The sequence below is a fragment of the Heterocephalus glaber genome, unplaced genomic scaffold, assembly GCF_053883595.1.
Source record: "Heterocephalus glaber isolate CG9 unplaced genomic scaffold, H.glaber_assembly_v1.0 deba00001610, whole genome shotgun sequence".
Lineage (NCBI taxonomy): Eukaryota > Metazoa > Chordata > Mammalia > Rodentia > Bathyergidae > Heterocephalus > Heterocephalus glaber.
The window spans coordinates 6,200,795-6,214,362 of NW_028258381.1; the positions used below are offsets into that span (position 1 = coordinate 6,200,795).

The 13,568-nt window shown below is 45.6% G+C and overlaps 1 protein-coding gene across 1 annotated transcript in view; it reads right to left on the reverse strand.

Moving 5' to 3' along the window:
- Positions 1–11,264: 11,264 nt before the first annotated feature.
- Thbs2 (thrombospondin 2) overlaps positions 11,265–13,568 on the reverse strand; it is a 32,725-nt gene continuing 30,421 nt past the window's right edge. The window contains exon 22 of the mRNA XM_004868838.4: positions 11,265–13,035. Within this exon, the coding sequence (XP_004868895.2) occupies positions 13,028–13,035 (8 nt within the window). The 3' untranslated portion in view covers positions 11,265–13,027. The remainder of the gene's footprint in view (positions 13,036–13,568) is intronic.

The window sequence follows — 13,568 nt, forward strand, 5'->3', positions numbered from 1 at the left end:
GGCATTTAGGTCACAGGGCTGGCATTTCCAGATGCACAGGTACAGGCTGCCGCAGGGACTGGTCATGGCACCCCAGGCAGCCAGTGCAGTGGAGGCAGGCCAGGGCAGCCCTGGCAGGAGGGACTTGGAGCACAGAGGCCAGCACCAGGGACAATGCCCCTTGTGAATGGTGAAGAGCATCCGGCCTTCACATGATGGCAACAAGACTGAGTGTGGGCTACACACTCAACAGAACACAAACTACCGCCTCATATGTCCATGGGGAAACCTAGCTGTTCACTGTGTCTGGGGAGGCACTGGGCTCAGGGACACTGCCTCCCCAGGTCCTAGTATGGGGTCACATCAGTGTATGGCTCTGACAGGCCAGAATTGTGTGTAAGAGTAACTTGCAGAAGCCCATGTTGGAAGCCCCACAGGTTCAGGTTGAGGAGAGAGGCAGGGTGCGGGAATGTTCCCAGAACTGCATAGCTTAATGTGAAATACTTTGTAAACAGCAAAGTGGAGCTTTTAGTCAGGCAGAATTGGTTTATTTCTTTTATTTTCTGTCCATTTGTGTCCAGATCATTATTTAAGAGCATCAAAAGATGTATTCAATACACAGCACATCAGATGATGTTCTGGTTTCCACGAACAAACACAGAAGCAAGAACATGGCTGAAGCAGCACACCCTCCCCATACCACCTTGTGATTTTTTCTTGTAGTTGTTAAATGTTAGGCTGCTTTTATGTCAAAGATTCTCTGGAGCAAGTACAGAAACAAGAATCTAAAGTTGTGTCTGCCTTCCTTAAATGTCCTCTGTCTTCAGGACGTGTGAATGTGAGAACTAACAGGGCAGGAAGACAGCCCAAGTTCCTGGAGGCACTCAAGATGTTGCCAAGTGAATGAATTAACACCACTCAGACTGTCATTGAGCTTAAAGATTTGCTGAGATCACATGAAGCTGGTCCTGTGGCGTTCATCCACCTGCGCGACACTTGTCCTCCTCTCACCCACGCAGAGCAGGGTTTCCACTGGACAGCTGAGCATCAGACTTACGGTCACCCCCACTAGGTGTCCCAGGTGTCCAGAGCTCATATATTTGGGGAGTTCAGGGACCGCTGTTCCTGCCCAAAGGTTCACAGAAACACCTCTCCAGCCCTTCCTGTGTACAGCCCCTCTCCCACAGCCCAGGGTGTCTGGAGGCAAGCGATGAGGCAGCGTCTGGAGGTTTGTGGGGAGCCCCATGTGTGGCCAAAGCCAACCCAGGCCAGGGGCCTGGATTCTTCCTATCTTGGGTCATCATTGCGAGCATTTCTGGGAAACTCAGAATCTTGGTGTCTGACAAAATTTATGTTTACTTATTGAAGGTAAATATTGAAACTTTCCATTTCATAGTCAAGCAAAAGCTAGATATGTTCTTACTAGCCATTAAGAGAACCACAAATGATTTGCTCAAGTTTTTTCAAAGAAATATTTAAGTCATGTTTTGGCAAGAAATGCAATAGCTCTTTTTGGGTTTGGAGCCTTCCTTCAATAAGAATTCTGGATTTAAAATAAAGACCACTTCAGTTTAAAAACTAGAAAATATACAAAGCACTGTGAAAAGATCAATACTGTATAAGTCAGCATTATTGAAATATGCAAAACTCTCCGTTTGCTAAACTACAAAGGAGACCCAAACTCAAGCAACCTGACAGTGGCCACAGCTGAAATGGGTCAAAGAACACAGAAATGATGAAGTCAGAATGTTCAAAGCTTTTGCCATAGAAGAGGGAGACCAGAGTCCTCAAACCCAGTGTGGCGCTGAACCTGGTCAGTTTATGTGTCATCATGAAGAAATTTTCAAGATGAGGGACAGGAGAAGAAGGCAGGTGTGGGTCCTCTGAAGGTCTCCAGAGTTGCTCACAGCATCTCTGCCACTGAAGGACTGCTGCGCTGTAGCCATGGGAAGACCAAACCTCTGCAGAGCCGAGGGATTTAGTCAGAGCCACACCGCTGGTAAATGGCAGAATGTGTGTCTAAAACTGTGCTTCTTTCTGGAAAATAGTGGCTGCTGCTGACAAAAGTTAATTTGTGTTCATGTACCAACAATTTTTTAGAGAAACAACGTTATGAAATAGAAGCCTGTGAACCTGGGGGTCAGAGTGGGGGCCCTGCCTCTCACTTACTTGCTTTCTGATGACTACCACTCTCTTATCCCCCCTCAGAGTCTTCATTTGAAGAAGGCTTCTGGCAGTTCCACTTACCTGGACTAGCTGGCTTTGGTTGGAATTAACTGAAAATTAAGGCAGCAAGATAGTTTTTATAACTAAATCATGTTTCAAATATAATTTTATCCCTTCTGGAATGTATCTTGATAGCAATTTCCCTTTTCATCATTTTTCTGCTAATCACAATACATGGACATAAGTTTAGAGGGGAAAGACCAGAATGAAAGCGAAGTTTTGAAGATTCCAACCTAACACAGCATCCTCACCATTTCTCCCATCAAAACTCGTACTCTTCTGAAGATCCAGCTGGGATGGCAAAGCTTAATTGTGTCAACTTGTTTGGCTTTGGATCTGCCTATGAGGTTAGTGGAACACACTGCTGAGTGTGTCTGAGCAGCTCATGGAGGCTTGATCTTGGGTACTACATCTAGTCCCTGCTCCCTTCCTCTCTAGTTCTGCCCCCTTCTTCCACTTCCCTGCCACTGGGAACTGAGCATCTTGCTCCACAACATCCTTCTGATGATGTTCCTGTGTTGGGGCTCCCACCATGGCCTGAGTCCCTGAAGCTGTGAGCCAAATAAACCTCCTGTGTTGTGAGTATTGAATATTGTGTCCCAGCAATAAGATAGATCTCTTCTCCCTGTGTTTAATGCTAAGGAGAGATTCACCTACCCCATCAACCCTGCTTCATAGTCTCCAGAACCATGGAGACCTCTGGAGAGACACACCAGGCCACCTTCACCTTGCCTACCAGTACCTGACCCAGGAAGGACCTGCAACCACATCTGATTGGTCCCTGCTTGTTCTCTCTCCCTGGACCCAGGTCCTTCCTCACCCAGGTAGGAAGGAGTTCCTACACTTTCCCCAGCTCAGCCCTGATGTACCTGGGCCATCCCTTCTGGGTCACAGCTCTCTTGTGTCCACCTCCCCAGTCCACTCATTGTCACATAGCCTTGGCTTGACCCTGCTGCTTCCCAAGGACCCAGTCTGCCTTTCTTCCCCCTTTCCTGGCTATATGGCTACACTGACAACCTCCCTATCCATGCACTGCTGTGGACCTCAGGTACCAGCTATGCTCCTGGCATCCTCTGGATATGTTCTTTCTGTTGTGATGGACATCTCATCTCCATATAGGACAGTTTCTTCTCTGCTCTGACATTTCTGAGCCTCTGTCTTTGCTTTCTGCTGCTATAATTTCATGCCTGAAACTTGATTGTTTATAAAAATGAGAGATTCATTTCTAACAGTTCTGGAGAGGGAAGTCCAAAAGTATGGGGTTGGCATCTGGTGAGGCATCTTCGTGGCATTATAATGTGTCAGAGGTCACCCCATAGTCACAGGACAAGACTGAACTAGCCTGCCTATGTGTAAAGTCACCAATGCCACTATGGGACCATCCCATCCTCACAACCTCATCTAAATCTAATCATTTGCAAAGGTCCTTCTTCAGATACCAACAACTTGAGGCTTTGAGGGTGAAGGTTTCCGATGTGAGGACTTGGGGACACATTCAAACCACAGCAGGCTAATTCAAGCCGAACCATGAGGCAGAGACCTTTCCCACTCAGCCTAAGGGACTGACCTGAAGGCTTCTATCGACAAAGAGATACCAAGGAGCTGGGAGAAGGCCACCACTAGGACAGGAGAAGGGAAGAAGAGACTCTCAGAACTCCACAAAGCTGGAGGTATGGCAGGAGTTATGGGCATCACAATGCCAAATACCACACCAAGTTTCACTCAGTTTTACAGAAGGTCTTGAGCTTATTTCTTAAGAATTAGTCACATTCATGCACCATGGTGGTTTAATTTGGAACTTTCCATATGGAAAGAAAGGTAAAAAATATAGCTTTTGGTGTAGAATGCATGTGCATTTGTGGCATGACACATTTTGCTGCCAGAAACCAGTTCCTGGCCCCTTACTCTGGTGGTTGACCCTCCTCAGCAAATAGTTTATGGCCTCTGGCAAGAATTGAGGTCCTTTCCAATATTCATTTTCTGCCTCCCAGGAAATTCTAATGCATAATATAAAATGTGGCTTTGGAGACAAAGCAGTGAGGGCCTCAGAAGATTCTTCTATCAGACAAGGTGGAGTCCAGTGCTTTTGGAAGAACATGATAGTGTGGCATAGGGGAACACCTTGGTGTTGTAGACAAGTGTTACAGCTCAGTATCACAGCCAAATGCCACAGCTCTGAGGCACAGCTGAGCATTACAGCTCAGTGTGGAGGCTCTGAGTTTCAGTTTTTGCAAATTGAAGACTTGTGAAGTGGAGAAAAGCCTTTATTATGCTGGCAGGCTCAGAGGAGTTCATACTCCAAAGTCTGAGTGCTTCACCAGAAATGAGAGCCTCCTTATATAGGGATCCACAGGGTAGGGGAGCATGCTCACTGAAGCAGAGGGGCAGAGTTAAAGAACATTCCTGAAATACATGCCAGGTGAAATACATGCTAACTGAAGCAGAGGGGTGGAGTTACAGGGGGCTGTGCAAGGGGGCAGAGCATTATAGAACATTCCTGAAAGGCCACACAGTTCAGTCACAAAACATTTTGATACATTAGGCAGGAGTGCTTTCCAGCAGCACAAACTGTTATATTTCTGGAACAAAGCATATTGTGGAGAAAAAAACATGAAGGCAAGGCAAGGGAAAGGCAAGAGCCTATCTTATTCTGAATTATTGCTCTATCAATAGAAAGAAAATGCAGAGACCAGAGAACATTGCCAGGGCCAGTTCTTCACAGAACGTCTTCACACTGATGTTTCACTTCAGAGTGGTCACTTAGAGCTCTTGGCTAGAGTAGGAGATAATTTTGTGGATTCACATATGCTCCCCAGGACATGTAGCAGAGCTCTGTCACATCACAGGAAGTCTGACTGGAGTCCCAGGCCATTTCCAGGGCTGCCTGTGCCCCAGCTCCCATCTGAGCTGCAGTGAGGTGGATGCTTTCTGCTCTCTGAAGGCTTTCAACTCCAGTGGAAAGGGCATTTTCTGCCTGACATCTTTCTTCTTTTTGCTCACTCTCAGTCTGACAGTTACAGCTGCACACTTCAGTCCCCCCTTTCTCTCTTTTCCAGCTCTCTGTCCAGTTTCTTGGGTCCACCTCCAAAGTGAACAGTGTGACCCAAGCTGTCTCTGCTGTGCTTCCTGGGAACCAAACTAAGAGCCTAATCACACAGTCCTCTTGGTTGTTAGAGAACAGACACAAGGAGACTGGCTTTGCTATTATTTCAGATATAAGCATCAGACTTTGATGAAAATGAGACCATGATAATCTAGTTGTCAGGGAATGGCTCCGGGGGTGGGGGCATGTTCTCAGGATGCCCTCTTTGCACTCAGCCCAGCACACTCCCTCCTTTCCCATGGATTTCTGTGCTTTTGCATGAACACAGCCTTGTCTTCCTCAAGTTAATCCACAACAGAGTTCATTTGAGTTTTAAAAAATGCATTTTTGTGATGGTCATACCCAGGATATTCTGATTAAGCTTCTAGTGTTTCCTAAACTAGTCAGCATCGCATTCAGACATTTGCACCCCAGGAGGCTGCCCTTTGCGATCACTGACCTCATCCATGACCCATGCCAACCTGATCCTGTGCAGTCCCAACTCTGTTTGGGCTCAGGGGACCCACAGCTGCTCAACATTTCTTGGTGATCCCAGACCTGGCCAGAAGCAGAAGCTGGATGGTGGCTGGTCACTGGGGTAACTCTTAAAAAGTGAACTCACTTCACAAGCCCATGTGCTCTTGCATACACACACACAGACAAACACACACACACACACACACACACACACACACACACCCCTAACATGTTGGTCTGATCACAACAGAAATGCCTTGTGATCCATGTGGACATCTTTTCATTCGGGACTAAATCATGTGTCCTTTTGTAGCTGGTTTATACTAAAGTAAACTTGCATGTTGAAAGTTTGTCAGCAAAAGAACACCTGCCAAGGAATGGTCTCCTATTTGTGGCCTGGATACTTTTCTGCTAAGGACGCAATTTTAGGCAAAGTGAATGTTCTTGGAGATCATTGGGTTGAAATCCCAACAAAAGTTTCCCTTTCATGTCCCATCCATGGACGTGTTTGTCCTCTCTCTTCTCTCAACCCCAGGTTTGTAGATATTGAGATATAACATTACTAATGGAGGCTGGTTTTCCCCTTTAAGACCATAGGTTATTTCCCAAACCTGTGAGTGTGGTAAATGTGTGGCAGTATTGTCCTTGGCCAGTCAGGTGGACCCTGGACCTGAAGGACCTGTCTTTGAGGCGTGGGAAGGACCTTTTATCTCTGTGCATCAACTTGGTCGAGATAGCACCACACTTGCCTACTGACTGCACAACTGCCCGAGCGGATCACAAGGAAATAGCCCATGCAGCTTCTGTCTGCCTTCCCCACCTGCCTCTCAAGAGAAGCATGCTCAGTCTCTTAGCATCTTCTTTGGTGCCTAGTCCAAATCCCAAGTCCTCTCCCTTTTCACAGTCTCTGTTATACTTGGGATCCAAAATATCCCCAATAAAGGACATTGTGTTAAAAGCTTGCTGTTGATAGGCTTTGGAAAATGATAGGATCATGAGGTCTCTAACTTCATCAGTGTATTAATTCATTGGTGAAATCATAGCTCAATGAGGAGGAGGCTCACGGGGATGTGGCTTCAAAGAACATATGTTGTGCACAGCCTCTTGCAGTTTCTCTCTCTGTCTGTCTGTCTGTCTGTCTCTCTCTCTCTCTCTCTCTCTCTCTCTCCCTCCTCCTTGGACACCAGGAGTTGAGCAGCTCTTCTTTCTGCCTTATAAGCAGATGCCCATGGACTGAAACCTCTCAAACCATGAGCCAAGAAAACCTCTCCTCCTCAAGTTGTTATTCCTAGGTATTTTGTTGCTGCATCTTTATCAATTTATGAGTCAGAGTAAAAAGTGTGGGCAGCTCCTCATCACCTTCTGCCTCAGTTTCCCTCAACCCTATCCTTTCTTCTGATTCCAGTGGAGAAGTGTCTTTCCAGAGTCTCACAGGCACATCCAGTTCTTGTTTTTAATCCAGTCTTCCTCTTTTTCCATTTTTATCTTTCCATCTCTGTCTTCCAAATTTTCCCTTTTCTCTGTATGTTTCTATGTAATGTCTCCTGTCTTCTATTTGCCTTCCTCTCTTTCAAGCCACCATTTTTTTCATTTTTTGTCTTCTGTCTACTCCAAAATATCTCAAATTAATAGCTTAATTTATTTTATTGCTAATTTCAGACAATTCTCACAACAATCCCCTTGAGAGATATGTCATTTCTGCTATGTATGTGGTAGATGAGGAAAATGGAGTTCAGAATGGGCCGGAAATTTTCCAGGGGTAGATAGCCAGTAACGGCTCTGCTCCAGACACATCATGCCCTGTTTTTTGGTACCGGGGATCGAACTCGGGTCCTTGTGCTTGTGCAGCAGGGGGTGAAACCACTGAGCTAAACCCCTGCCCCCGCCCATCATGCCATTTTAACAAGGAAATGGCTGGGCAGTGCTCCAACGAGCAGCTCTCCTCAACAGGGAGGAAGTTGAGTGCCGAGAGCTCACATGACCTCCATCACCTGCTCCTGCACCCATCCCTTTCCAGATGAAAAGCATAGGGCTGCATGTGGGGTGAAGTGAGGGCACCATGCTTAGACACACCAGAGTTCCAGGGGAAGAATTACATTCTCCCGGTGGACCTGACCTTGCTCTTCCATGAGGCCAAAAGCTCCCACCCTCCTCCAAGATTGGAGCAGGAGGCAGGCAGGAGGCAGAGGGCTACACCATCACCAATCCTACCAAGCATTCTGCAGGCCCTGGCCAGTCACACTCCATCCCAAAGGCCAGTTTGGACATTAACACTCCTTATTTCCTACCAAGAAAAGCATGATTATTCTGGCAGAAAAGATCAGCTTCCAAACTCTGAACTGGCAAAAGGATGAGATTACTCATCAAAAGGTCCAGATGACCCCTTGGCATGCCAGTTTTGGTATATTGCATGTGGTGCCTCCTCAGGGTGAGAGCATGCAGTCTTTACTTATCAAATACACACATGCAAGTTTTCAGGTGCACACACATGCACACACACATGTACATGTTTAAGCACAGATCCACACACATACATGTGCATGTGCATACATTCACATGCATGCAGCACAGCACACATATGCACACATAGGCACACACATGTGTACATAGGTTATGTGCTATAGTATCTCAAGAGGCAGCCTGTCCAACATAATTGTGTCTGATATTTTCAGGTCATGGAGCCTGTGAAAAACAATGGAAGCAATAGAATTACCAGCCAGAAAACTGAACAAATGCAATATCTTAGTCACTTTCCCCTTGTTACTCACAATACTCTCGTCATGGCAGCCAGGAAGAGGAGAGAGAAGGGCAGAGCTAAGGAGGGGTATACACCCTTCCAGGTCCTGCCCCACCTCTTCTGTCTGGCCCCACCCCCTAAGAGTACACTCAGCTCTGAACCCATGGATGGATCCACTGAAGAGTACAGTGCTCCCTAATCCAATCACCTTCCAAAGGCCCCACCTCTGAATACCTGAGCTTCGGGGTGGGGGGAGGCATTCTAGATCTAAGCGCTAACATACACCCAGGTACCATCTCTCACCACCCTCAGAGAGACTGAGGGTGTGTTAGAGCCAGAGCTGTGTGCAAGTGGCAAGGAACACTTCACAGCCCCAAGGAAAAGTGCACCAGGGCCACATCCTGAGTCCGTCCACTAGCCATGTAGCTTAACTCCAATCTCTAGGAGTCTGACTGGAGCTTTGGAGCCCAGGCCTGTGTGAAGTCCATCTTTGCTGGAAGCCAAAATGTCAAAGTAACCCTTTTCATAATGCATTTGGTGTGTTTGGGGGGTGAAAAAGCCATTAAAGCATAAAATGATAACCTGAACAGTGGCAAAAGGCATCAAGCAATGGAATGGGCAGAAGGTGAGTTCCTGAGGGAAGCCTGTGAATGACAGTGCTGCCATGGCTACCATCGCCTTTGCTGTGACCAAGAGGACCTTGTGTGGACTCATGTGGGGCAAGGTCAAGAAGGGGCCAAGGGCAGACCTTGCCACCATGTGAGCAAGGGCATAGACATCTGGGTGCTGGGAGTGAAGCTGCTCTCATTCCAACCCAGTGCCCTGCCAAGCTCACTTCCCTGAAGTGGCATGGTTCCCTAGAGAGGCAGCAGTGTCCTCTCCAGGTGTTCCCCAGGGTCCCAGCTTGTCAGAATCCACATAAACACTGGTGCCTCCCCCGAGCACCCTCATCCTGTTTAGCTGTCACCATTTCCATCTCCAGATCTTCATGGCTCATTGATGAAAAATGGCCTACATCTCCAACACCAACTCCCTATAAACCCAGGATCACTCTTCCCCCAGAGCCAAAAACTCCCCTAAATTCAAATTAACCTAGAAAAACCTGTCTGAGCTTCTAAAACCTTCAGAAATCACAGAAAATCCACTTTGGCCACAGCTGGGAGAATCAGGAGCCAGGAGAGACGATGAAGGTTATGACTCTGCTCTGGAACCTCTACCTCAACTGGCCATGGTACTGCACTGGTTCCAGACTGTCTTGAATGCCATTGTTCCTGCATCTCCAGCCTCCTCTCTGCTGCAGTCCTCAGCCGGCCACAGATCCAAGGTGTGTGGGTGATGCATGGTGACCATGGGCAGCAGGAAGTGGAGCCACACGCAGTCTTTCTCTCCCATAACTGGCAGCTTCCAGGGTACCTCATGCCCAAGCAGGTCACTGAGACAGTGGATATTCATCCTGGACATGCAACTGATGTGCTCAGGGCTGTCAGAATGCCAGGATGTGTCTGTGTGCCCACAAAGGACCTGATGTGGGAAAAACTCTGCATGTATGAGAACTCTGCATCTCTGTTAATGCCCAGCTGCTGAGCACTATTAGCATAATGAAAGTGTTTTTGTTTCCTGAATAAAATACAAATTAAGCTTCCTGAAGTAGCTCCCCACAGTCCAGCCAGAATCACAGCCCTTGGTCCCTTGGTATTTCATTTCTAAGCTTCTCAGAGTTTCCCTCATATATGCAGGGTGTATGAGCTCTCTGCTTCCCTCCTGCTCAGGAACCAGAGACCTATTCCACCATTTGGACCCTTGCCAGTACCTTCAGGTCACATCCTGTCACCCTAGAAGGCTTCTGCATCCATTGCTGCCCAGTCTGACCACCCCAGCTGACTGTAGTCAGATACATGTTCTCTCCCTGCTCCCCCTCTCTTTCTCTCCCCCCGCTCATTCTGCTTCTCTCCCTTTGCCTTCCACTCTTTTTTTGGTCCCTTGTGCTTGACTTGCCATAACCCTCAGAGATCTCAGGTCAGCTGGGACTGCTGCTACCCTCCCTGCCTCCTCCTCCCGGGGGCTGTTGGTTTGGTGCAGCAGAAAAGTCTGAGCTGCACCCTATCTGACATACCTTGGTGCGGCAGAGCTAGCAGAGGCCTTGCTCTCTCTGCCTGCCTGCAGGATTGCAGCAGAGATGCCTGCCAGATTCACAACAAGAGCCTGCTCCCCTGTCTGACAGTAGGCACCCAGGAGTGGGAATTCCCTAAGGATGGTGTCAAGCACACAGCAAGGCCCTTGGCAGCAGAGACCCAGACAACAGAGCTGCTCTCTCAAGGCCTCCACTTGTTCTCAGGCTAGGGGTGGGAGAGAATCAGTAACCAAGAGGCCTGCTTGGGACCTTTCAGGGGGCAAAATTTCAGTTCTCTCCATTCAGAGTTTTCTCCCTTCCCCCCAGCAGAAACCCTGCTAATTCTTTTCAAAAAAGGGAGAGAGATTCATTTATAGAAAACCTTTTCATAATTTATTTCCTGTATTAATCTTCAAAGTATAAAAATGAAGCTCTAGCTAAATTCAGGGTCTCAGTGGTGAAATTTTGACCACGTGAACAAATAAATAAATATTAACAATCTTTGGCAAAACAAAGTTTCATTCAGCTAAATGAGAACCTTGTTAAAAAACATAAATAATTTACAAAAAATTATGGTACATTCTAAGTATTCACATCATCATCCCCATTGTACTGTTGGACCAAACGCCCCCAAAACAGAAGCCTACACACTCTTCACAATTGTCACATTTAATGAAGCTTCCCTACCCCTTGCTGGTTCTGGGAATACAGTTCCACAAAAATGAAAAGTGCAGCAAGACAAAAGAGGACCAACCTCAAAGGAAGCAACAAAAATAACTGCATCAAAATGAAATACTATGTAAATTAAGACAAGTTATAAATTCTTTCTATTTGACATAGAAATGCTATTGCAATTAACAGAGAGAAGAGATTTGTCCCATGTCAGACAGTAGAGACAACTTCCACTAACCCACGAACCCTCCATGTGGAATGGGAGAAACTAAAATCTCCTGCACACCATGCAGCTTCAAGCCAGAATTAAGCCAAACTTGAGTCTGTTACTGTGTAACTGATTGTTGGATGTGCCTGCAAGGCCAAATGCTGATTGTTCTTCAGCTCTCAAAATTAAAAACTATATACAGCAGATAGATAACAATGAAAAAATTGAACTAAAATCACCAGCAACAGAATATATTAAGGTTCCATTATGAATTCTTCATTATTATTTATTTGCCCTATTACATCTTACAGCACATTTTATCATGGCAATATAATATTATAAAGCCTTGTGTTTCAACAGGCAGATATTTTGCTGTAACTATATTTTCATATTATTATATCCTTGTTATATATTTATTTCTAAAAATTACACTACATATGTGTTACTTGGCATGTTTAAAGTAAGTTATTGGTGAGTGAAGCTGCATTCTCTATTCTTTAAATAAATATTAACAAAACACTTATAACTGGAACCTTAGTGAAATGTGTTACTGAATTAAGTAAAAGCAACTTTTTCATAGTTGCCAAAGCCTCATTTATCAGGTTGGCTGCTCTCCAGGAACTGAGATCAGGAAAGAAGCCCAAAGCAAGCATCACTGAGATGACTACACAGAGCCAGAGGTCTGCAGCCAGGAATGTTCGCAGCCCTCCCCACAGGAGCCGCCAGCTGAGACAAAACCTTGTCACTTGCTTGCCTTCACTCCGAGGCTGCACCAAGCCCACAGCAGGGCCACAAGAGGTCCACTTTGTAGGATATTTTCTCTAATAGAACTCCATCTCTACCAAACATGAGCCTTCCATTGCTTGACGAGAGGAAAAAGGGGAAGGGCATTCTGTTAATTTTCTCACTATTTTCTTTGTTCCAGTTAGTCAGTTTACATCTCCCATCATTCCCTATTGGGCCAGACTCACATGATAATTATTTCCTACCCTCGTCCTTGCTGTGGCATTATTTCAAACTCTACTCGGCTCTTCCTTATGGTTGACCTGACAGGACTTGGGTGTTATTATAAAATAGCACTAATCCAAGAATAGTGAAAACATTAAGCACTGAAAGTAGTTGAGCAATATTTTTCATGCTTAATTTATAATAATGGCTTATGCACAATATTCCCCTCAACTTCATATACACATAAATACAATAAGTAATTACATTTCATACGTAAACATCAACCTTTTGAAACAAACAAGCAAAAGGAATGCAATTTCATGCCCAGTTTTCACTCCATATAAAATATCTTTCATCATCAAACTGTTTTCCGGTGGAAGGTTGGATGTGCATCTTTGGGTTCCTTTCATGGTTGTCATCTGAAGGCACTTGGACTTGGGGCTGATGAAGGAACTGAAGAGCCATTCGTAGTCAAGGTCAAGGAGCACTGAGTTCCACAGAAAAGAGAAAAGCTACAAGTACCAGGTGCACTGAGATGTCTAAGCAACAGCATTTGTAGCACATTTCTGGAAATCCAGCACATCTTATTTAGGCATCTAAAAGAAAAGAAATAAACAGAATTAAGATGACTGAACTATAGGATTTGTTTTATTGTTTCACCTATGATCTTAATATCATTGTTTTTTGTTTGTTTGTTTGTTTATTTTGGTACAGGAATCAAACTCGGGACCTTGTGCTGGTGAGGCAGGCAGTGGAAGTACTGAGCTAAATCCCTGGCCCTGAATATCATTGTTTGAACTAAAAAATGGCATCAATAGACTGGCTGGCTGAATAGATGGATGAAAGTATGGAAGAATGGAAGGAAAGGAGGAATTATGGGAAGAGGGAAGGTAGAGAAGAAAGGAAGGGAGGGAAGAAAGCAAGGTGGGAAGAATGATAGAAGGATAGATAGATGTAAAGTTAGCTGAAAGGATGGATAGGAAGATGGGTGGATGATGGATGGATGGATGAAAACATGAAGGGAAGAGTGGAAAGATGGATGAAAAGATGGATTAAAGAATGAATGGAATGATGAATGAAGAGACAGATGGATGGAAAGAAGGATGAATGGAAAGATAGAAGGCTAAAT